At 40.4% G+C, this 24,750-nt stretch overlaps 2 protein-coding genes and 1 long non-coding RNA gene across 3 annotated transcripts in view; all 3 read left to right on the top strand.

Annotated features, from left to right (window-relative positions):
* Window positions 1–1,089: 1,089 nt before the first annotated feature.
* On the top strand, window positions 1,090–11,560 carry ice1 (KIAA0947-like (H. sapiens)). Its single transcript, XM_077527892.1, has 20 exons — window positions 1,090–1,328; window positions 1,431–1,489; window positions 1,594–1,705; window positions 3,322–3,398; window positions 3,497–3,534; window positions 4,250–4,332; window positions 4,412–4,488; window positions 4,570–4,607; window positions 4,703–4,785; window positions 4,880–4,916; window positions 5,012–5,068; window positions 5,163–5,246; window positions 5,342–5,661; window positions 5,777–7,951; window positions 8,907–9,069; window positions 9,279–9,439; window positions 10,141–10,331; window positions 10,427–10,527; window positions 10,617–10,715; window positions 10,833–11,560. The coding sequence occupies exons 1-20, from the start codon at window positions 1,239–1,241 to the stop codon at window positions 11,012–11,014; spliced, it is 4,227 nt and encodes a 1,408-aa protein (XP_077384018.1). The 5' UTR covers window positions 1,090–1,238; the 3' UTR covers window positions 11,015–11,560.
* Window positions 11,561–12,209: 649 nt separating this feature from the next.
* On the top strand, window positions 12,210–23,507 carry LOC144022702 (terminal nucleotidyltransferase 4A-like). Its single transcript, XM_077527730.1, has 12 exons — window positions 12,210–13,213; window positions 15,045–15,168; window positions 15,623–15,669; window positions 16,218–16,338; window positions 16,450–16,557; window positions 16,629–16,757; window positions 18,547–18,757; window positions 18,886–19,012; window positions 19,664–19,767; window positions 19,977–20,167; window positions 20,244–20,363; window positions 21,308–23,507. The coding sequence occupies exons 1-12, from the start codon at window positions 12,465–12,467 to the stop codon at window positions 21,686–21,688; spliced, it is 2,412 nt and encodes an 803-aa protein (XP_077383856.1). The 5' UTR covers window positions 12,210–12,464; the 3' UTR covers window positions 21,689–23,507.
* Window positions 23,508–23,938: 431 nt separating this feature from the next.
* LOC144021882 (uncharacterized) overlaps window positions 23,939–24,750 on the top strand; it is a 53,261-nt gene continuing 52,449 nt past the window's right edge. Inside the window, exon 1 of the long non-coding RNA XR_013284208.1 lies at window positions 23,939–24,086. This is a non-coding gene — a long non-coding RNA (uncharacterized LOC144021882). The remainder of the gene's footprint in view (window positions 24,087–24,750) is intronic.

Below are 24,750 nucleotides of genomic sequence, written 5' to 3'. Positions count from 1 at the left end.
AGAGTTAAAACCTACAATGAAAGAAGCTGACTTTGGAAAAAAAACAACAACAACAACAACGGACATTTCAACACAAATGGTCGAATTTCAACAGAACGTGTAACAATACTCAAAGCCATATATTCTTCCTTCTACCGACACAAAACCTTGACAAATTCAACAGGGGCAGACAGACTTTTATTATCAAGTGTCTGTTATTTATCTTCTCTACTGTTGTTGTTGTTGTTGTTATTAGTATTATTGACTAGATTGATTGTGTTCAGGGCAATCAACACATAAGCTGAATATAAATATATACTACTGTTTCTTTCTTTTTTTTCTTGATTGATCAGTACGTTCCCTCGTTTCTGGCTTGAGCACCTGCCCCGAAAGTGTCTGTGCGCGCGGTAATGGGTCAAGTGTGACAGGCACAGCACCCTAATCGACGGAGGTTCTGCTTGAGAAGCAGAGTGATACATTATGTTCCTAAAACGTACACCACTGCCATCTACTGGTGATATCTCTTAATGTAAAAGGGTAAAAAAAAAAATGAATGGAACCATTTTGTTATAACAGTTGTGCGTTTGGGGTGGCGTGCAGTAGACTTCTACGCACATAATTTTCATTTGGCAATGTCATGGAATTGTTTAGTTGTGAATGGGTTTATTTGCTGAACTGCAAACACTTCACAACCGGTCCGGAAGCAAATGAAAACGCCAAATCATCTCCAGTAGCCGGGGCACGCTGTTGACACCCAGCCCCAAAGGGTTTATACAAATTTATGTTACTGTAAGTTAACAGAATTTTAGACATTTTAATTAAACTAATCGTAATATTTTGCTACTATTATCAGTGGTCGTGAATTAGAAGCTAAGCACGCACGTGTAGCGCTTTGTCGCGCCCTATAGGTCTGAAAGAAGTGCCTGAACAAAATTATTTCTGGTCTGGGAAAAATAACAATATAAAATGAATACAAAGGTAACGCACATCAAATAAATTAATTGATCAATTTATGTGAATTTGATGTAAACGTATTTCAGTATTATACTTGAATGAAAAGTGTAATTTTATTGACCTGGCATTTCCGGAAGTTTCCCTAGTTGGGTCCTGACCTGGGTCCTTGGCAACGTCGAAGTCGACTCACGCGAGAAATGTTTTTGTTTTGAAGCTGTGTGGTCACTATGTAGATCAGGATAAACATTTGTTTGTAAGATATATATATATATATATATATATATACATATTTTTTTGTTAATATCATGATGCCAGGAGACAACCAGCCTAAAACCGTAGCAATAGCGTCGGATGCGACGCCAGGGAACTGTCAAAATTGCTCCGTGTTGCACCAGGTCTGACACAAATCAAACCCACTTCTTCATAGTTTGACTCCCCCCCAAGTGGCGTTCATGCATTTATGTGTGTTGTTTTTATCTATGTCACTTTTTTTTCAGAGTTTAACGGAATATGTGTCATCGTTTTTGTCACTGAAACAGAAGATTGTGGTTTCTGAGTAAGTAATGTATCAATTTTTGAGCATGGATCAACACAACGAGCTATTTTATGTAAATTACATATCCTCTATATTAATTTTTAATTTGGATATGCCTTATTCAGTGACACCATCACTCTACGGCAGCAGCACGAAGAACTTCAGGGCAGAGTGGTTGCTTTGGAGAAAAAGACGCAGGATTATGAATCTGTGCAAGCTGAGTTGGAAGAAAAAAAGGTATGTGTTATAGAAAAAATATATTTTTCGATATTCCTATAACAAGTAATATCTTGATGTCAGGGGCGCCAGAACGAGGGGACACTGGGAGCACACAACCCAAAGTCAGGGTTTCTCAAAACAAACACGCAGCACGCAGCCAAGACGCACCGCAGCCGCACCGCACACGCAAGAAAACCCCTACACCACCGAGCGAATGATCCCTGCGCACACTCTGCCAATAATGAGAGCGCGACAGCCCCCTAATGTAGTGGAGGTGCAATTGCACTTTATTCTAGGACAGTAAAAAAATAAAAATAAACAAAAAAGCATGTTCCCCGAGGTCAAACGCGCCCCCCTTGATGGAGCCTCGCTCCCCCCTGGGGGGGCCCGCCCACAATTTGAGAAGCACTGTATTAAACGAACAGACTGGACCTAGGACATAATCGGTAATGGCCGTTCATTTGCTAATTTCATATCTCTCAATGACATATAATATGTCATATCTTTTATATCTGTCACACAGAGATCACCGTCACAACAATTTGACGTGAGTTCCCTTTTTTATAACAAGCATCAAAACATAGAGACAAGCAGGCTAGTACAGTTAGTCAAGGAGATGTACGTCTCCTTTAGGATGACGATGGTCCAAGCATCATAAATTGCTGTTTGTGTCCTTTCTTGTCTTGGCAAAACGTTCATACGTAAAACACAAAAACTCTTGACTATAAATCATGATGTTGTATGGTCTGTACATGGCCACACGTCACATATTTGTAAGCATCCAAAGACTTGTATGCTTACAGTTTGTCTCAAGTATAAACACCAGGTGTGTACACTAAATAGAGACGTATATGTGGCCACTGGACATCGAGGCACTTTTGCAACATCTTCCTCACACTCTGTAATCCCAAAAGTATCATCTGAAAGTTGTTTTCCCATCCGACAAAACAAAACAACTTTTGCGATCGTTTATAGTCAGCTTGTGTACATACCCAGCCGTCCTTTCTGCTCCAGCTATGTGTGCGCAGCCTGATTATATCATATTTGTTTACAAACAGGAAATAGGTCTATTTCATGAAACCCTAACTGTGGGTAGTGTGGTAAACTTTGGCCTTCTGGTAATGTCCGTTTTATCTCTTAGTGTCCTTTCATGACCTTGGTGACGGTGCTATGGACTGCAATATGCCCCTGTAGGCAGATTGAATAATAAATCTCTGTATCCTACTTATTCTTACAAAATCTGAAGTCATGGCTTTCTGCAATTGTATCTGCTCAGTGTTCAGTTAAATACACAAAGTACATTTTTGAGTAAAATTAGATGTGATCAGCATTATTGCCGTATTTATCCTTTTTTTTTTTTTTAGATTTTTGTTTGGTGATGTGCGTGGAGATTTTTTTTGAAAGCTAAATGGTGCTTGGGCTTAATAGAATTTGGGGAAAGCTGGTTGATTTGACTAACTGTGGTAGCATTGTGAGTTTTCAGTAACATTCCTGTGTCCTTAAAAAAAAAAAGTTCCTGAACAAATTTACTTTGCTTTATTAAGTAGAATTCAGTTTGACTTTTGGATTTTTAGCGTAACGTGTTGAATATTGTTGTCTTGCATCCAATGTGACATTTCCCCACATTTTTCTAGAGGATTCTTTGGGACTATGGTCAGATGTCTGAAGAGGTTGCCAAGTTGAAGCAAGAAAACAGTATTACACTGGCCGAGTAAGTTATCATAACAACAACAACCTTGCCACTTGCTTGCTTTATGATGATAGTTATAATGGTTATTTTTTTTCACTTTTTTTTTCCATATACCTTAGGAATGAGAAGCTTGAAAACCAACTAAAGGCCGTTAAAGGTACTTTGAATCAATCACACATTGAAGTACCACTTTTGTGATTGTGATATCCATCCATCCATCCATCCATCCATCTTCTTCCGCTTATCCGGGGTCGGGTCGCGGGTCGCAGCAGCTTCAGGAGGGAAACCCAGACTTCCCTCTCCCCAGCCACTTCAACCAGCTCCTCCGGTGGGATCCCGAGGCGTTCCCAGGCCAACCGAGAGACATAGTCTCTCCAGCGTGTCCTGGGTCGTCCCCGGGGCCTCCCGCCAGTGGGACATGCCCGGAACACCTCCCCAGGGAGGCGTGTCCAGGAGGCATCCGAACCAGATGCCCGAGCCACCTCAGCTGGCTCCTCTCAACGCGGAGGAGCAGCGGCTCGACTCTGAGTCCCTCCCGGGTGACCGAGCTTCTCACCCTATAAGGGAGAGCTCGGAAACCCATTTCGGCCGCTTGTATCCGGGATCTCGTTCTTTCGGTCACGACCCACAGCTCGTGACCACAGCTGAGGGTCGGAACGTAGATCGACCGGTAAATCGAGAGCTTTGCCTTTTGGCTCAGCTCTTTCTTTACCACGACGGACCGATACAGAGTCCGCATCACTGCAGACGCTGCACCGATCCGCCTGTCGATCTCCCGCTCCATCCTGCCCTCACTCGTGAACAAGACCCCAATGATTGTGATTGTGATAATAGCTTGTAAATATGTATTGTCTTTTTTTTTTAACATTTAGAACTAATGGAAAGTCAGTCACTTGAGAATGCACAACTGAAGCGGGAAAAGGATATTTTAAAAAATGATTTGCTGAATGTAAAAGTAAGTAAAAGTGCACGTGTTTGCTTATCCTCCGATGTCAAACCTGCATGTGAAATGTAACATTGGCATATTTCTGCAGACATCTTTAAAGGAATCTGAAGAAATTGCAGATAAAGTTGAAAAAATGAGAGCAGATCAAGACAGGATTACAAGCATGTAAGGACTTTTTTTTTTTTTTTCTCATTTATGTGCCTTTTAAACTGCTTGAGTTCTTAACGCTGTTTTGTCCATCAACAGAAAAGAAAAACTTGCAAATAGCGTTACACTTCTTGAAGGTATTTCAACTACTTCAACATTTCTCTATGTAAAAGCAAAATTATAAATATGCCTTGAATTTGGTGCATCAAATCATGCTTCCCCCTACTTTTAGAATCAGTTTCCCAAAGGAATACTCAAATATCAGTGCTGAATAAGGAGAAGGTCCTGCTGGAGAGAAACATTTTTGACCTACAGGTGCAGTACATGAAATAACATTTATGCCTGTTTCAAAGAAAAACAGGCATAATTTAACCTAATTCATTAAAATGTCACTTTTTTTTTTTTACAGGGAAGACTGATCAAACTGGAGCGAGAAAGAACCAAAGGTAAGCAAATTCATTTGAAATGTTTCATAACGTAATTGACATGCACTTGTACCAGTTGAACAGTGTACACTAGTTGCAAACTCTTCTCTACCCAGAATATCGGAGTATATCAACTCAAGCAAAAACACCTCCGGAACATACAGTTGACAAAGGTTTGATGTGGATATTATTCTATTTTCCAAAACGTATGAACTGCGTTAGCTTGCCAGAAGTTTTAAGTATTCATTGTGGATGCTGTTTTGACAGAGAAGGTTCGACTACTTCTAGAGCATCTGTGGGCCTGTGTGGAACCGCAACACCTGCAATCAGCCAACTTTCTGCATTTACATGGTGAGGCAGCTTCCACTTGTTACAATAATCATAATCATTGTGTTCCTGTTTTTCATATACATCCTCACTTTATTTTTTATTTTTTGTCATTTCAGGGCCCACCTCTCCGCAAAGCAATTTTTTTCCTCGGAGTGCTCAACCCCAGACTCCCTTCCACAATATTAGTGATAACCTGAGATCACCCACCCAGAAAAAATCCACCAACACGCAGTCGAAAACATCTCCGCGTGTACAGCAAACGAAGAAACAAACATCTCCGCTATCAAAGAGCACAAAACTAGAGCAAGAACCCTTTCCAACAAACAACAATCACCTGTCCAAACAAGTCAAACCAAGGGAAGCTTCTGACACGCCCAACCCAGATGAGATATTGGAATGGTTCAAGCCTCTGCCTCCCTGTCTATCACCACTCTCTGTAAGATGTTACGTAATTGTTATGTTTCTTGCAGTTTTGCTTTTGCACACACGGAAAAAAACAGGTTATGCTTTTCTTGGTCATTGATTGTTAAAATGTTTTTCATTCCTTTCAGGAGAACGAAACAGAGTCAATGGAGACAGATGAAAGAGATACAGAACGACCCGATCACTGTCTTAATGAAAAGGAGTTTCAGCACACTACAGCCAACACGCACCCTTCTCCAAAAGCGCTTTCAACACCGCCTAGGGAAAGTGTTGGTTCGTCTAATACTACAACACATGAAATGGAACGCACCTCCAATGCGCACATATCGAGTGTCACTACAGAACTGGAGGATGGAAGACCCAACACAAATGACGAGGAAATGCAGATTGAGCAGAACACCGTGGAGCAATTGGTATCATTTTCCGCATCAGTCGTTTCAGTTGAGGATGCTCCAGCAAGTACGAATAATAATGAACCGTGCTGTGCAGAACCTCAAGAAACGGAACCCTGTAACTCTACAGAATCACAGGCACAAGCTGAAGGAGAGCCAATTAAAGACGAGTCTGCTATTGCAGCGAAAGATAGGAACAATGTCTCTGGTGAATCCCCAACAGCAAACACTCCAGTCAGTGTGGAAGTATTGGCTGTACAGTCAATTACCTCCTCAACCAACGATGATTTAAATAAGGAGCGTGTGTCTGAAAAGGAAAACGACACTAAAGATCCAAGTCACTCGGTGCCAGAAACTCACGATGTTGTAGACTTAAATCCGCAAAAGACTGCAGAGCATCACGATGATGACCCGTGCACATCAAGCCGTGACATGAATTGTCGCATCACCAACACAGAAAGTGAAGATCTCAAAGAAAGTGACGGAGTCTGTCTCGCAGACAAACAAGCGCAAAACGCCCAGGAAACTGTACGAACACCTCCATCAGACACTAGTAGCAATATACCACCTCTTTCAAAGATTAATATTGAAGGTGGAACCATTGCCAACCAGGTACTTTGTGTTGCAGTAGATCCAACGACCAGTCTTCATAATGATGCCGTAAGAGAAAAAACTCCTCCAAACACAAATGTCAACTTTGAAAGTAAAGCTTTGAAAGGAAATTTGCATTTGCTGTGCAGTCATTTGAGTCGGTCTTGTTTATCACCCAATGTGAACCAAAATGGATCTGATCTGGATCATCCTGAAGTGAAGAGCAAACACCTTTCAACAAAGCAAACGCCGAAAGGTTTACATGATGAAGGTGTTGTGGAAGCAGGTGCTGTCAAGGATTTGCCTCGTGACGAACCTTGTGATGGACAAACAGTCGCACACAATGGACAAGAACAATCAGAGACTTCTGCTGCCGACGAAAACCGTGATATGATCATAAATGGCGCGTCCACAGCTCTCCTGGGGACAAGTGAAACTGCAGAACCCATTCGGCCGTTGGAGTCCATGTGTGACGTTCGCAGTGAAATGGGTCCACCGCTCCCTCCTGTTATCACTCCCCTGAGGACACCTCCAAAAGCAGGCAGACCAATCGATCCAAGGCATGCCATTGGAAAGCTTTCCTTCCCATCCCCAATGAAGAGATTATTAGCCTCTCCTTCCACGACTCCCACCAGTCAGGCAGTGTGTTCATCTCCAAACGGAGTCCCCTTATCACCTCTTCAGTTTGGTTCTGCTACCCCAAAACATGCGGTCCCCGTCCCAGGTCGCCTGCCTGCTGCATTCAATTCCACACCTTCCACAGCCCCTTGTCAACATCAGGAAAACTCCATGAGGATTCTGGATAGCATGTACCCGGAACTGTCGGCACGCGCTCGCACATTGAACATTCTTCGAGGGAACCTTAGCATCAGTTCTTCAGAAAGTGTGGCCTCGCCGCCATCAACTGTCAGTCAGTCCAGTTTTACATCAGTCACTTCCACCGCCACTGCCTTCACCGAGACTGAAATGAGGGGAGGGAAACGACTCGCCACAGAATTGCCTCAGCTTAGAAAAAGAAAATCTCTCAGGCTCGATGGCAGCTCTCCAGATGGCAGCCAAGCAGCGCTCGCCTCTTTGACGAATGATTCCGCATCGCTTCAAACCCCGACGCTCAAACCGGTCAAAAATGAGGAAACGGTCTTGGAGGAAGAACCCGTTGAGAAAAGAGATATAGTCCACCTTTTGAAGAGGATCGAACATCAGGCCTTCGATGTGCTGCCTGTGATCCAGAGCCACATACATGTTGGTAACCTGCCCACAAAACCTGTGCTGAGAGATGAGGAGAAAGAAGTCATTTCTGAGATTTCTCGGAGTAGCTTGGTTAGTATCTTTATTCATTATTTATGGCTTAGAAAATGTCAGCCATTTGACCCTTGTAATTGTATGTATGTTTTTAACAGTTTGATTAACTCATTTACTCCCATAACGTATAAATACGTTTTTTATGTTCTAAGTGTCCCAAAGACGTATTTATACGTTTTTGTTGTTTTTGTTTTTTATGCTAGAGCATACAGAAGGCTTTGATGCAGCCTCTCAACTGCAAAGAACGGTTGCAGAAATGGTTATTACACAAACGGCCAGCAGGTGGCAGCAGAGCAAAGGAGATCAATCAGGGCCATCTAGAAAAAAAGCTCAATTACTTACAATTTGAAATAGATTTGTGAAAACTGATGAAACTTAGCTCTCTTCTAATGCTAATTGATGCAAAACGGAAACAGATAGAAACATACTTTTTTTTCCTGATGAAAGAAGAGACTTTAATCTTTCTTTTGATAGGTTCCATACTTTTATAGCAATAGAACACAATATTCTGTGGGCCTTGCAAAATAAGTCAAAATCCAGTAAAACAGCCGGGAGTGAACGGGACTGCGAAATGTGAAAATGGCTGGGAGTGAATGAGTTAATATGTTTGTCTCTACTAACAATCTATTCTATTTGATAGAACAAATTGAACAAAAACTTTTCTTCTACAACTCACTACGGGTGGCGTGGCTCAGTGGTAGAGTGGTCGTGTGTGTGTGTGTGTGTGTGTGTGTGAATGAGTGAATGTGAGGCTATGTAAAGCACTTTGGGCACTATAGCTTAAAAAAAAAAAAGTGCTATACAAATAGCAGCCCATTCCATGAATGTTCTTCCTTTTCTCCTTAATTACCTACAAGGAAATGTTATTTATTCAGAGTACAGTACTTTATCCGCTATGTGACGACAAATTCTTACTGTTCTGTGTGGCTGTTAACTAGTGATTGTTTGTTTTTGTTTTTTTCTTCACGTGAAGGCAGATGATATGAAGTCATCCATCTTGAACAAACTGAAAACAGAAAAGAGGGACATGTGCGAGAAATATGCGCAGGCCCTCTGCAGAGTCTACACAGCCATCTGTCGACAGGAGAGAGACTTTGAAAAGGCTCATATCCTGGCTTACAGCTTGCTAGTTGAAGGTTAGGGGTATTCATCATTTTATTATTATTTTTTTTTAGAATTCAACATCATGCATTATGTTGGGCTGCATGTATGCATGCACACATTTGTAATTTAATATGTTACATTGAAAATAAGCAAAGCTTTATCCGGGCTACATTTGACCATGTTTGGCACCGCTTCAACAATTGGGTCCATGCATTTTAATATCCTGTATTTCCTGTTGCAGATTTCCCCAATGCGGCCAAGCTGATTTTGTTTATGGTGACAACATGGCCCACTGTTTTGTCTCACAGCAGCATTCTGTGCCAAGCTGTACACACAGTCACGAAACTTAAAGCAACACAAGAGCTCTCAAAGTGCCTGTCAGCATACCTCGGATGGGAAAAGGTAAAAGATGGCATTAAACGAAACCCTAATTACATATACAGTCAAACCTGGGTTTTCGAACCCTTCTGTTCTCAACCAAATCAGTTTTCAACCAGAAAATTTGAGAATTTTATGTCTCAGAACTCGTCCAAAAAAAATCGTCTCTCTCCGTAGCACATTCGTGTTCAAAGTTCGTTTGGAGCAGAAATATTGAATTTAAAAAAAGAAATGTTTGCATTTTGTTTTTTCATCATTTTAGATAGGATATCTAAAACAGTGTCTATTTCTACTTATGGTAAACAGTATACAGTGCAGTTTATGGTGTAAACTAGTAAAAAAAAAAAAAACTTGGAAAAAGTTTTTTTTAGACTTGGAACGGATTAAATTATTTACATTAATTATAATGGGAAAAATTGTTTTGGATTTCGAACAAATTGCTTTTAGAACAGCCTTCTGGAACAGATTATGTTCGAAAACCGAGGTTTGACTGTATATTAAAAATATATATTTAAAAAAAGGCAAAAACAAAATACAGTAATGCTCACTTGTGATTGTCAAACAATGTTATGTGTTGTATTTCTGTGGTGGATAGTGAGTAATTTGTATAAGTTTTATTCCAATTTTTTTTTTAAAGTTTTCTTTTACTCAATCATGTTAGTCATTTTGTTTTGGGTGAAATTGACGAGACCTTCTAAAAACCGAATCTCCGTGTGTCCCTACAGAACCCTCCCTGCGATATTGACATTCTGATCTCTAGTGCACTGTCACAGGTAAGGTCAGGTATTAAGCTGTCATTCTTGAAACACAGTCGATACGGCACCGATCTGGGAACGGAGGCTTGGGAACAGGTCTTCACTTTGCATCTCCTTTGTGCACAAAAGTCATGGAAGTGGAGCTATGACAATATCTTGAGGTATTTAAATGCACCACTCTGTAACTGTACTTTACATTTTTACGTGATGTTTTGTGTCGCGATGTGGTGTAAATAATCCGTCTATGCTCCAACAGTAAAGAGTTGTGGCCACTGATGAACACTTGGGTGTCGCAGCCCCGAGACCAACAAGTACCAATCTCTGATGCGACAGTGGCAACTGTCCTCCGGCTAATTGGTTAGTTGTCAACATTTTTTCCACCATCAACAATGTTGCAAATAAGTGTTATATTTTCTTTATGATTAAAAAAAAACAAAAAAAAACAGGACTCCTAGGTCAGGTGGGAATCAAGGAGAAGAACATTTCTTCATTGTTAACTGTGACAAATGTCATCAATACCTTTGGCAGGCACAGCCAGAGTGAAGGTATGAAACACAAGAGCAAAAAGCTACATTTATACACAACAACCAAATAAAGCATAATGTGGATTTTCATGATGACGTAATACTTCTAAATTTCACAATGTTTTTTTTCATGGCCAGGTGTACCATGGGAAGTGCAGTTATCAGCCATATACTGCATAGTGGACTTGTCACCAAGCAACCCCAAAGAAGCCCTGGATGCACTTGCAGCATGGCGAGGAGACGCATCACAAAGTGTGCCCTCTGCCGTCACAAGCTACATTTTCCAGCTGGCCTCCATCTGCAGACAGGTCAAGAAATGAGCGATGCATGGTTCACAAAGACCTCTCTGGTTGTTTACATCATAGGCTGTGCTCATTTAAAAAAAAAAACTACAAATCTACATACTGTAATTTATTTCAAATTATATCGGGAGAGCAATCATCTTGCACATTTACAGTACTGGTTCATGCTTTACAATGTTCAGCTGTTTCCCTGTCCAATTGTTTGGACATTGTACAAATTTGAAGCTTTTTTTATTTGTTTGTGTTTTTTAAATGTGCATCTCTTTTCTTTTTCTTTTTTTTTAGACGGGAACAAGGAACATTAGTGAAACAAACATTGAATTTTCCATTATTTCTGATGAAATATTTTAACTATTCACATCTTGTTTAACAGACACCGCCATTTGTGCTGAGGCAATATTTTAGATTGCTAATAATGTTGATGTACTGTGAGGAGGTTGAAAATGTAGCATGTAAGTTTTGTCTATGAAAACACACCAACAGTAAATTTCTGAACAGTTTCAGAGATTATATATTTTTTACTATTAAAGTTACACATGCAATAGAGTCTCTGTTTTGACATCTTAAGGCTTGTGTGTAAGGTTATCACTTATGGCTCTTTGGTGTTTTCACTGAGTAAAGCCCCCTGACCCAACCATTTGCACCATGGTAAGCATGAACATAGCCGACTTCCTTCATCGCCTATTTAAGCGGCTGCTTTAATATCATGTGTGCAAGAGGTGCATATAGTCTCATACAGAAGCAGAAATGGACTTGCTTTAGTCCATACAGAAAATCTAAGTGCCCACAGTAGTTTTACAAGGAGCTGTAAAAGGGGTGCTAATATTCTGCTTGCCTTTTTCTGAATTGTAATTATTTTTGTGTAAGTATGTTTTACGGTACCCACTTTTTAGAACAATTATTTATAGATGGGAGGAATTAAAGATACTAACATTTTTTTTTTAATGTTAAAATGGATTCTTGTGCGATACAATTACATTTAAAGTCGAGACATCTTGGGGGGGAAAAAACTGGTTTTCCCTCTCATACCACACGGAAATCATTCATATTTAGTTGTATTTATTTATTTTTATTAAAATAAAAGTTTAAACGTATGGTAAGCGCAAACCTTTTTCGATTACAAAAAAAATAAATAAATCCCGATTACGGCGTAAACTTCCGGTATAACGTCCATTAGCTTGATGCATCTGGCGGTGCTGAGAGGTGTGTTCAAAGATTTAAATCCCCACACATGCGCAGATGGCGGAGAGTGCTGCTGGGTGCGCCATTTTTGCTGGGTTACATGGGGAACGGAGTTGGGCAAGCCGATTTTTAACAACCACATCAGTCTCGGGACATGAAGCGCTTCAAGGACAACAAGCAACCCACAGCGGTAGGCAATCATTTGTTTGCTTGAGTACAAAGTGTTCAATTTGCCCACTTGCTTGCAATTTTCCCGTTGAGAGGTTGTCGGTCAAACTCGAGTCCAATGGATCCCAGGACCGCTTGGATCCAGCCAGAGCAGAAGGGACCTGCCAATTCGTTATGGATGCAAATTTGGGAAACGTCTCAGGGATTCGCCAAAAATTCCGGAACCGACAACCACATTCAGTACCAACGCAACAATGTACCGTTAAACGCAATCTCTACGGACTCCAACGGCGAATACGGTAAAAGTATTACTCCGGCTCCGCCGCCGCCGCTCGGTGCTGTTATCGGGAAACTATCGAAGCGAGACGGCGGTGTGGAGAGGGGGAGCGCCCGGAGGAAGGGCTCCTTGTCGCCGTCTTCCTCCTCTCTGGACTCGGAGACCGAGAGCTCGTCTCCCTCCGGCTCGTCTCTCCAAATAGACAATTTAAACATCGCCGAAGAGGCGAGCAGGTTTTTACACTACGGCGAACGCGAGCCGGACGAGAACGACGGGAGGCGGCAGCAACACCCCCCGCCGCCGCCTCCTCCTCCGCCGCCTCCTCCTCCTCCTCCTCCTCCTCCTCTTCTGCCTCTCCATGCTGCTCCCCAACATTGTCGCAGCACGCAACAATCTGGCGGCCACACCCCCGCCAGGATGAAGAACCAACACGGGAACAAGCAGCGCCATTATCATCAGACGTCGGCCCGCAGGAGGTATCTGAACCGAGCCAACTCGTTCCACGGCGTCAACCCGTTGCTGGGTCGACAGCACGCAGACTCTTCCTGCAGCATCTGGAAGACGAGACGATACAGTCCTGGGGTCAATGGGTACGTAGTAGATCACAGCAGTCACAAGGTCCCTCATTCGAGACCAGTAGTCTGGATTCATTTAGTTACTTCAACTGTTTCAATTTTGATTTGTTCACGTGCCTTGTAGTTAAATCAAAGAGTAATTGAACTTTAATGGCTTACAAATTTAGGGAGACTGGGGCTAGCTGTATCACTTTTTATACTTGTATTTTTTTTTTTGAATCAATACATCATATATCATAAACAAAACGCATACCAGAGGAAAGACCAAAGTCTTGGGTATATATTTTTTGTATTCATGCCATTTTCGTACTCTGTGTCAGTGCAGTGTTATAAGCCATCAAATAGAATGAATGAACATGTGACATGTTGCCCTGCCAATGGGTAAGTTGTCACACTATATGGGGTAAGATGTCACATTGGATTTTGCAACTAATAAAACAAGGACAAAATTATCCTTGTTCTCCAGTTTTTTGTTTGTTTGTGTTTCCAGCCAGAGAAATTGTTTGTCTTTTAATCTTGAAAATTTACCATCAAATATTATGAAATAGATTAAAGTCCTTGTAAATGCTTGCATATAGGTCATAGCCTCAAATGCCTGATTTGCTTCCCTTATACTGGAAATTTTACATTAAATTGTATTGGAAAAAAAGAAAGCAATGGATGGATGGTTCATCATGAAACTTAAACCAGTGATGACGTGGACATACTGTAGTTCCAACTACTGGAAAATCCTTTTTTTTTTAAACAATGAAACAAAACCTAGCAAACTAATTTCCTCACTCTTCCGCCTCATCATCGGAAGAACAATTCTGGCATAAGTAAACAGTTGCCAGAGGTGTGTTTTTCATTGGCCTATTCTTTGCATTTCTGACAACAAACCCCAAAATGACTGAGACAAGTTGCCCCAAACTACAGTGTTGGCTAATACTTGCTCTAGTTTCAAGTTAGCTTAAAACAGAGCAGTGACTGAGGCATGACAAGATGCCTGAATCTCTCCTCCTAACGAGTCCACATGATTTGTTGCCAGAATTTGTCTATGTACGACGCATGTTTTTTTAAAAAAAATATATATAGAGTTGAACATTTTTACTCTGGGTTGTGCAAAACAAAAAAACTGGCACTCATGTCAGCTCACAATGTGCTAATCTCTTCTCAGACAGTACACAACCCCTTACCATATATACGAAGAAAGCTAGTATTCTACTTTTTCGTTGTGCTGGAGAAAAAAAAATGCAACGTGACAACTTAACCTGTGTTTCAACTAGCACCGGTCTCCGACTGTTCTCACTTTTAATTACAGCTGGCAAATGTATCCATTTAATATTTATTACTGTGACATCCAAACGACTGCCTGGGGTCATTTGTCCATACCAAATTGTTTTTTAGTGGCCTGTGGAATGTAGTCAACGTCACGCAATTAAAGTGAAATAAAAAGTTGGGAGGTTCATTGCTTACTTGTGGGGTTGTTGTGATACTCGCATCCTTATTGCCCCTGATAACTCCCCCTAATAAATTGAGTTTATATGGATATTTTCTACATGCACATAAAGGTTTTTTGTTTTGTTTTTTTACAAAAATATTTGTCTTCATAAAAAGTGGCAAATAAAGATAATTTAGTTTATGCTAAGCCAAGCTTAATTGTATTGCGTTTTAACACCATTCATTTATCTCCATTTCCCACTTTTCACTTCTAGTCTGTAAAACAACATTCAAGATCCATTTTCTGGTATAAGGTCTATCCTATTGTAATACAGTATTTTGTTGCTGTTGTTGTTTTTAACAAATTCAAGCAACGGTTTATTATTTAAATGGACTGAATAATAATTGTTCCTTCGCAACCACACAGTCTCCATGAAGAGATAGTTGACTTCTTCAACTTCATGTCGCCACGTCCAGAGGAGGAGGCCATGAGACGAGATGTTGTCAACAGGATCGAGAATGTCATAAAGGAACTGTGGCCCACGGCTCAGGTGAGCGTTGGAAGATCTTACTTTGGGCACACAAATGAGTTGAGTTGAAGTTTGACCTCTTCAGTCTTTTCATACCGTTTATCAACCAGGTGAATCTCTCACTTTCAACTTAAATGACGACCAATTTCAGTGCAACTCAAATTATTATTATTATTATTATTTTGTATCAACGTGGTTTATAGTACCCAATAGGTGGGATGCCCGAATGTGTTTATTTGGCTTCTTGCCACTGCTCAGTCAACCCACATGGTCAGTGCTGATGGAAATATATCTTCTGCCTGTTTGGCTTTGCTATTTATCACTGCATGTGTGTTGGTTGCTGAATAGGCTGTGTAGTAGAATAATCTCTTTGGAATATTTTTGTTTTTCTCTCTCTTTTCAAATGGCGATTAAAAAATTGCCTGGTTGTATCATGTACAACACAAATGTAAGATTGCTTCACCGTGTTCTCTAGGTGGAGATATTTGGCAGCTTCAGCACAGGTCTCTATCTTCCAACCAGGTAGCGTTCACGTTTGTACATTCATTCACTTTCTGTCTTGTGATGTTAGCATTTTGGAAGTAAGGAAACATTTTTTTGTGTTATTATTGATTGAAAGAGCAAACTTGCTGTTTGGCAAGACATTGTTTCTATTGATTTTTATTTTTTTTTTACCCGTTGCTTTGGCTTAATCTTAGCAAGTGCTTCCCATCCAATCTGTTACTATTTTAAGAATATGCTGTGGAATATAAAATATGTTCAACCATAGTTGGGGTACATTTTACTAGGTCTGCACAATATTGGAAAAACAATATAGTTGCTTAATATGGCTGTCGATATTATTGCGATATTTAACATGTAGCTAGAGAAATGACATATCTAATGAAAGAATTGCATTTTTTTTTTCATACGGCAAAATAATCAAACTCAATGTATTCTTAATTAATTGTAATTACCTCTTGATAATGCTCAACTATTGGATATCAGTGCGCATTTTCGCAATTGAAGGATTTTTGTCTAGGCGGTGTAACTTCGATAAATGAGCTCATACATTCTGCTTGTGTTGTCAGTGATATCGACCTGGTGGTGTTTGGAAAGTGGGACCACCCCCCGCTGCAGGAACTCGAGCAAGCACTGAAGAGACACAACGTGTCGGGCCCATATCCCATTAAAGTTCTCGACAAAGCTTCAGTGAGTCACTCCGAGGCGTCTCTGACGTTTTTGTTTGGTCTTTGGATACGTTTGGCCGATTGCTGTGAATGTTTGTACACTGATTCCAGCTGTCTCTTTGTCCCCCTCCAGGTGCCCATCATCAAGCTCACGGACCATCAAACGGAGGTTAAAATTGATATTAGCTTTAATGTGGAGACTGCTGTTAAAGCAGCACACTTCATTAAAAGCTACTTAAAAGTAAGATTTCACACCTCCGAGCAGTGTCCACTCCAAAAAAATTTTTTTAATTAATTTTGTTGATTTTTCAGAAATACACGGTTCTCCCGCCCCTGATCTTCGTACTGAAACAGTTCCTACTCCAGAGGGATCTAAATGAAGTCTTTACTGGAGGCATCAGCTCTTACAGTCTCATACTGATGGCTATCAGTTTCCTGCAGGTACACTTTCATACCTCCATGAGCATTTAAATTCTTCAATAATAATACCCCCCCAAAAAAATGCATTCATGTATTTGGAACAACATTGTGAAGTTGTGTACTCTGTTCTTGCATTGACTTTCTCTGGCTTCCTTTTGCATTGCAAATTGTCCCGATCGAAAGACGGGTGAAACCCAGTGAAGGGCCAGCTCGTTGCTTTTCACTTTTCCCTCTTAGACTTGTCTGCATATGCTTTTTTGTTGTTAGCAATATTCTAAACCTTTCCAGTGGATTCTCTACATTCAGTGCGAGTAACTTTCTAACACTAACCCTTTTTGGGTAGGCATGGGTAGTATTTAGGTAACTGCATGCTGTAGTAGTAGAAATGGATCATAATAATTATTGCTAAGTAAATCACAATTTCGGCTTCATAGCCCGTGATGGAATGGAGACGCTCAGGAGTAGTAGTACTTATGTAGTGGGTTAGGTAGGGCCGATTCTGCCAAAATGCCCACGTGTGTCACTCGACTTAGATCTCGCTGCATTCATCAATTCAGTACTGTGGCACATTGTTGTCAGTCTTTGCGCAGGATCTTTAAAGGGAAAGTCGAGTCGAAACATTTCTTTCATGTGTCCTATGCACCCCCAACTAGTCTAAACATGGTATTCTGATTAATATTTGTGTTGGTGTAATTGTGAATTAAGCAAAAAAAAAAATAATCCAGCTGTTTGTATAAATCTCAGGGGGCAGCCATTTTGTCGTGTACATCCCAATTGCTGTCAACTGAGAATGCCTGCAAACACTGCAAAACTGAAAGGAAAAATGAATAACAGTATTTCATTTATGCCTCTTTACAGTGCATGGCTCTAAAATTTCTGCTTGTGCCCCTAAAATGTTTAGCCTGGAGCCCAGCTCTTGGAGATGTACAGTCTCGTCAACTTGTTGACTTTCCTGCTCCGCAATGTTTAGAGCTTTGAGGTCTGCGAGTTGCTCATCACGTTTTGCCCTGCGCGAGGTGCAGGCGTGCTGGAAGCAACATATGTGTGTGCTTGATATATAGAGTCTGTTGCCTTCATTGATTTTTGTTTTGGTTTTTTTTTCTGTTCAGCTGCATGGTCATGCATAATGGTGGTAGCTAGAACAGATGTCTTATGCAAATGGGGTATTTGAAATATTCACCCTGTGGTTGTTTGTATTGTGATATTTATTGGAAATGCAGCTGGGCAGAACAAGGTTTGTGATGCGAGAGATGATGAAGATGATATGGTATGATAAACATTCTTATCTTCTTATCTGTGAAGAAAAGGAATTGACACAGTAGTGAGAAGGACTGGAGTGCGTAGAATGGGGCAAGAGTCAGGTGGGGTTTTTTTTTTTTTTTTTTTTTTTATAATGAGGAAAAAATGAGCACGCTCCAATTTTGTACTTTTTATAAAAACGCACAATTACATAACTGAATAGAATTTAACTTTTTTTTTTTTTTTTTTTTTTTTTTTTTTTGGTCACTCATTGAATTGGAACTTTTACATAACCATTATGATGTTCTCTGGTGTGGCTGCCTTGGCCACTTGGGGGCACTATAAGACAGACAGTGCTATTCGTGGAGCCTCAGTTGGTCTCAAATTCTTGCAAAGGATCAGACTATATGCGAGTACGGGCGTGCATCATAATCGGATGAAAATGTGCTGTTGAATTCATCCTAATGGTAAACATGTTGGTCTCTTCAAGGCACCTCTTCTATTATTTGCCTGTCAAGGGGATGTAGGGCATTTTGTCGCGTCATTGAATTTTCTCTGTTTTGTTGATCAGCTGCACCCTCGCATTGACACGCGGCGTGCTAACATCAACCTGGGCATCCTGCTGATTGAATTCTTCGAGCTGTACGGGCGCGACTTCAACTATATGAAGATGGGCATCCGGGTGAATGGGGGGGCCTACCTATCCAAAGAGGAGATGCTCAAAGCTATGGGGAACGGGAACAGGCCATCGATGCTCTGTATAGAGGATCCAATACAACCAGGTTAGAATTTTTTTTTCTTCCCTCTTTCTGTCGTTTGTACTGTAAATTATACTCATTTGACACTTTAACTTGTTGTTCTTGTATATTATGAGACTGCATTAGTTAATGTCATTATTTACTGTCAACAGGCAATGACGTAGGCCGAAGCTCATATGGAGTCTTGCAAGTCAAGCAAGTGTTTGACTTTGCTTACATGGTACTGAGTCACGGTGTGTCTCCGCTTGCTCGGGCATACCCCAACAAAGAGTTTGAAAGGTAAGCATCCATTCGTTTGTGTGTTCCTAGATTAGATACTGACTGTATGGCAACTGTAAGCACAAATACCACAGAATTCAAATTACAGCTCTCAAATGTCAAGGAGAAACAAATGACTGTAAAAGAAAAGTTCATTACCAGTGATGGACATTCTTAGCATTATTGAAATCTTGACTTTCTAAAACCACCGTGAACTTCAAATCGGTAATGGGCCCATGCCTGTGTGTGTCGACAGGACTGTCTCAGAAAATTAGAATATTGTGATAAAGTCCATTATTTTCTGTAATGCAATTAAATAAGCAAACATGCCATACGTTCTGGATGCATTTCAAATAAACTGAAATATTGCAAGCCTTTGATTATTTTAATATTGCTGATTATGGCTTACAGCTTAAAAACAAAACTCAAATATCCTATCTCAAAATATTAGAATATTTCCTCAGACCAAGTAAAAAAAATAAATGCCATAATCAGCAATATTAAAACAATAAAAGGCTTGCAATATTTCAGTTGATTTGTAATTAATCCAGAATGTATGGCATTTTTGCTTATTTAATTGCATTGCAGAAAATAATGGACTTTATCACAATTTTCCGAGACAGTCCTCCTGTGTGTGTAAAAATTAATACTACCACTGTTTTTGTTATGCAGTACTTTAGGTCGTATTATCAAAGTTTGCCCGGAGGTTCTGGCCTACAGGGACTGGACTATTAAGACGTGGGGAGCTAAGCAGTATGCCAACCAGGAGAATCACGGTATGCTGTTAATTTAAAAAAATAATTTACTGTCTTTAGTGTCTTGTATGGAAGAAATACGTTTTGAGTTCAGGTTGATTTATCCTTAACATTTGGTTTTATTTGGCTTCTGTTCTGAGTTGCGTGGTCACAGTGATGCTCACCCTTAAAAGGTTCTTCTCGCCCATATTTGTCATTCGGAAAGCTAATGCTGTTTTGTTGGTTTCCAGATGTGGACACGTGTGAGCAGGACCTCGCCAGACTGATGCTGGTTTCTGTGGAGGATCAGCGGGACACGGCCTCTCCCCTCAGCGCTGATTCCTCATCGTCCTCTCCAGTCTTCCTCAATAGTCCCCAGCACCATTCTTCATCCTCCTCCCCCAGCTCAAGCTCCTCCTCCTCCTCTTCCGGGAGTGACATTGTAAGGCCAAAGTTTGTTGTTTGTTTTTTTTTACTCTCACAACTCTTGAAAGTCAACATTTCTGTGTTTCATTTAGGAGTCGGATCCTCCTCTAAGCACTAATGGTGTCCATCCCCAGTCCCTCAACCTGGCTTCAGTTCATTTTCTAATGCAAATGGCTGCACATCCGGCAGGCTTTATCCACACCACGCCGCAGGTTGGTTTCACCAGACCGAGATTGTTTTGTAAAAATTCTCAATAAACTGTGATTTTTAAGTGGAAGTCAACCCAAAAGTACGGGATGTAACGATATCCAAACATCACGATATGTAGGTCACAATACGATAATTATGACAATATTGTTGTCTGGCGATATTTAAATAAGATCACAATATTGTTTAAAAAAAACAAAACAAAACCACAACATTGTGCTTTTGTACATAACAGCAATGCATATAAACCACCTTAAATCTCTAAGTTGAGTTGAGTCCTCCTTGCCTGTAGCTGGCGCTATCCTGCAGCAGTTTAACACCATGGCAAATCATGAGGATCACTTCCTGTTTTGACAACGATGAACCCGCAAGCATGTCTGCGTTTTTCACCAAAACGTCACCGGTTTGGAAATACTTAAACATTGTGAATCCTAAACTAAAAGAGCATTTTTTTTTTGTGTGTGTGTGTGTGGGGGGGGGGGGGGGTTTATTTTGAGTGTTAACACTATTGGAGAGTGACTGTGCTGTTTTTTTTTTTTTTTATTGTTTTTTTATTTTTTTTATTTTTTTGTTTAAAAATATTTTTTTAGTGTTTTTTTTTTTTTTTTTTTTTTTTTTTTTAATCAAATGAAATTTACTACTGGTATCAGTTTAAAAAAAAAGTGGTATTGAACATCCCTACTATTTATTTTAACCGTCATATTTTTTTTATTTTCCCTTTTCAATTATGCAAGTAATTAACTGATTAGAAAAAGAGGACGATGAGAGTAAGCAGTGGATCCAAAAATTTGGAAGACGCTTGGAAAGAATTAATACGTAACGGGTGCTGTTCAAATTTGACGAACAAAATTTTTTTTATAAAAAATCAACGATGAATCAAAATCAAAAATGCTCGCGTCCATTTCTTGAAAACCTAACTGCGTTCTCCCAAACGCTCTGTGATTGGCAGTTCTACCATGAGAATCTCCCGTCGATCAGCATGGTGCACCGGCATCTGGCACAAACGGCGGCCTCCCAGCACTCCAACTCCACAAGCCCTTTGCCTAGCCCCCTCCACCAACTCCACCAAGCCCGGATGGGAGGGCAGCACCAGCACGCGTTTGCCGTTCGGCCGGAGTCATTTGAGCCTCCCAAATTCGGCTTCAAGCACAACCAAAGCGGTAGCCTCCGCGGTCAGAGCCGCTCCCAAGGCAGTTTCAGTCCCCAGCGGCGGTTTGTTCCTCAGGGCCACAACGCGGACGCAGGTTTGAGGAACCAGCTTCAGTACAACTGCAACACCTGGCGACGCAGGAAAAGGGACAATCTCCCAGCTCTGAATCAGAGCAGATGAAGCACTGATATGATCTACTGCTTTTAAAAAGACCTTCCTCTGGTCGTCGCAAACTGTCGAGACGGTCTCGTTTTTTTTTTTTTTTGTTTTGTTTTGTTTTTTGGAACTTCAATTCAGACGGCCTCCGATTTGTTTCAAGTTGACCAGTACTGAATTTTGTGCTTCTGTTCTGCCAGCACGAAGCAATTACTTGACGGTGGTCTTAAGTCTTAACTGTACTTGTTCGAGCCTCAAAGGTTTGGCCTTTTCGAGAACACGCCCTCCACATTGGAAGCGCACCAGCACCAGAGTTGAGTTGACAAGCCAGATTTGGTCCTCACCAGTGTCACTTCCATGAAACCTCTCAGAAAGCTAAGTCATGTGCCATAGTAGTGAACGGGTTCGTCAAGCCTTACCCTTGGTCCTTCTCAGTTTTAACTCCCACTGGGGCCTTTTAGATGTTGTTGTTGTTGTTTTGTTTTGTTTTCCTTCTTTTCTCCTGCTCCCTTCTTCACTAATTTCATACTCTTGAACGCAATCATTCCTTTTGCAACGCTCTTACAGCTTGGACTCCAGTTCTTTTGGACTGAAGTGACACTACCTTTCTAAGCTATGCAGCACAACGCTGACTCAATGTTTTCGGTGTGATGGCACAAAAACGGACCTTTTCTCAAGTGCTTAAACTGTGATGACTTGTTTGAATGTACTGAGTCGGTTGTTTTGTGTGTCGGAACTTTATTGTCCGCTCGTGTTCGGTCACGGAGGGAAATTTTTGTTGTTGTTGTTCACATTGTCACTTTAATTTTGTTGCATTCATGTGCAATAGTAGGTTGCTTTTATTTAATTTATTTCACGTTTTACTTTTTCTTTTTAGTGTTTTGTCTCCCACGCCCCCACATTTTTTTTCTTTCCTCCCCTCAAGTCCTCATTGACCTGTGCAATATCTGGATTTTTAAGGGCCTTGATTGAATGTGTTTTCGTCTTCCTCCTCCTCGAGGGGGAGCTGGTATAGCGACATGTGCCAAAAAAAAAAACACAACTCCTTACATTCAATGTTTAATCTACACCCCACCCCATTGCAATCACTTGGAATTTTGCTAACAGTTTGTCCAAATAGCCCCTCCCACTTGTAGTTATCATCTAAATTTGATCACTTTTTTATTTTTTTATTTGTGTGGCTTTCCATGAAGGGGATGTGTGGAAAGATTTTTTTTTTTTAACCATGTGTTTCCTTTTTTTTTGTCTTTTCAAAATGATTTGGTGCTACGTATGAACAGCGAAGTGCTTTTGTTCTGCCTTTACCTGCTTTAATTCTGTCAAAGCAAATTATCCACTGCCTTCTTGGAAGACCAAATTCCCCCCAATACAGAGCAAACACTTTAGTTTAATGTATTGCTAGATTAACTAAACATAAAATTGTTTGAGGCCCATTAACGTTTTATGTCTCGTCTATATGTTTAATGTCCAAACCTGCATACATATAAGGATGTAGGATATGTATGCACGTTAGCTAGGGTATGGGATGTGACTTGTTCAATGTTACAGGAGTTTGGTGGAGCCTTTAACTTAACTAAACAAAATTTCGCCAAGTTGTCCCAGCATCCTGAGTACCAAACCGATGCAATCAGCCTGGTACTGAAAACATTTTTTGTTTTCAGCTTTTTTTCCCCCATTGAGCTATTCCAAGGTAATCAGTGAGTGGCTACATCGTTATACACCAAACTGATCCCCATCTTCTAGCTGTGTCATTAAGGATGTGTACGTGACTGACCTATAGATGTATCCATTTTTTTTCAAGTCTTAAGTTTTTCTATTTTTTTAATAAACATTTTAAATGCCACGTTTGTGATATTGTGTATTATATCTTTTGCATGTTGGTGAAGACTAAATTGATTTATGTGATAATCTACAAGACATATTGGAAGAAACATGTTATGTACAGATGTGGGTAGTAACGAGTTAACATTTACTCCGTTACATGTACTTGAGTAACTTTTTTTTTTTTTTAAATGTACTTCTAAGAGTAGTTTTACCACACAATACTTTTTACTTTTACTTGAGTAGATGTGTGAAGAAGGATCGCTACTCTTACTCCGCTATATGTGGCCACACTAAAGTCGTTACTTTTTCTCCTTTTTTCATTATCTTTATTAGAGAGCCAACAGCGGTACTGCCACATGACTGCGTTTCACCAATCAGACGTAGCAACAATAAGCACATGACGACTCCTTCCCTTAACATTCTACCAATCAGACGTAACAATGCAGTCACATGACCACAGGCGGCATTTGGAAAAAGCAGCGGGAGAGGACGAAGCCGAACACCCATGGCCTCATATAATAAGCTTATGTGTCTGCCGATACAAACGGACATTTTGGCATATAAAAATTCCACCTCGAACCTGAGTTAACATATCGCGGTAAGTTTGACCTAAATTCCCTTTTTGCTGTATTTGGGCAGGTATTTGTTTTAAGTGTTGAAAAGGACCTTTTCACATAGTCTTTCGCAAACACCAACTGTTGCCATAAACGAAACAGATAACGACACGTTACACTGAGGCATGAATTGGCGGTAGCCACTGAGTGTCACAAATTATTAACTGTAAAGACGTTTTGGGAACAGCTAAACACTTGACTCCATGTAATGCCAAAACCTGGTAAGAAAACATATCAACGTTAAGCCATTCTTATTCAATGCAGCGTATGTAAACAAAAAAAGATTTAGGCTAAAACGTATAAGTTTCTAATTGCTCTGCTGATGGGTATTTACAGAATACCACAACATGACCACAATATTTTCAGGTGTACACTCAGATTTTAGCCATTAATCATCAGAAATCCTACTCTAATATAGCTAACTTAATGTAACTTTGCAAATTGAACTGAATGTGTGATTTCAATGGCTTACTCGCATGTAAACTCATAGCCTGATATTTTTTTGTGTCAACAGAGGGTTCACAACAAAATGTTTTTGTGTCTGATTTACATTGTTTAAAAAAAATAATAAAATCAGACATTGTTCAAGCAGTTACTTAGTACTTGAGTATTCTTTTTAGCGAATACCTTTTTTTACTTCTACTTGAG

This window comes from Festucalex cinctus, chromosome 7 (genome assembly GCF_051991245.1).
Source record: "Festucalex cinctus isolate MCC-2025b chromosome 7, RoL_Fcin_1.0, whole genome shotgun sequence".
NCBI classification, from domain to species: Eukaryota; Metazoa; Chordata; class Actinopteri; order Syngnathiformes; family Syngnathidae; genus Festucalex; species Festucalex cinctus.
The sequence above is the reverse complement of the archived record's forward strand: the minus strand, read 5'-3'. Positions and strand labels throughout refer to the sequence as shown.

Bases quoted from the DNA above. Each gene is read 5' to 3' on its own strand.
- LOC144022702 (XM_077527730.1), top strand. From the start codon at position 12,465: ATGGATCCCAGGACCGCTTGGATCCAGCCAGAGCAGAAGGGACCTGCC. The intron at 15,670-16,217 runs GTAGCGTTCACG...TTGTGTTGTCAG, and splicing joins GGTCTCTATCTTCCAACCAG to TGATATCGACCTGGTGGTGT. The intron at 16,339-16,449 runs GTGAGTCACTCC...GTCCCCCTCCAG, and splicing joins AAGTTCTCGACAAAGCTTCA to GTGCCCATCATCAAGCTCAC.
- ice1 (XM_077527892.1), top strand. From the start codon at position 1,239: ATGATGCCAGGAGACAACCAGCCTAAAACCGTAGCAATAGCGTCGGAT. The intron at 1,706-3,321 runs GTATGTGTTATA...ACATTTTTCTAG, and splicing joins CTGAGTTGGAAGAAAAAAAG to AGGATTCTTTGGGACTATGG. The intron at 10,716-10,832 runs GTATGAAACACA...TTTCATGGCCAG, and splicing joins CAGGCACAGCCAGAGTGAAG to GTGTACCATGGGAAGTGCAG.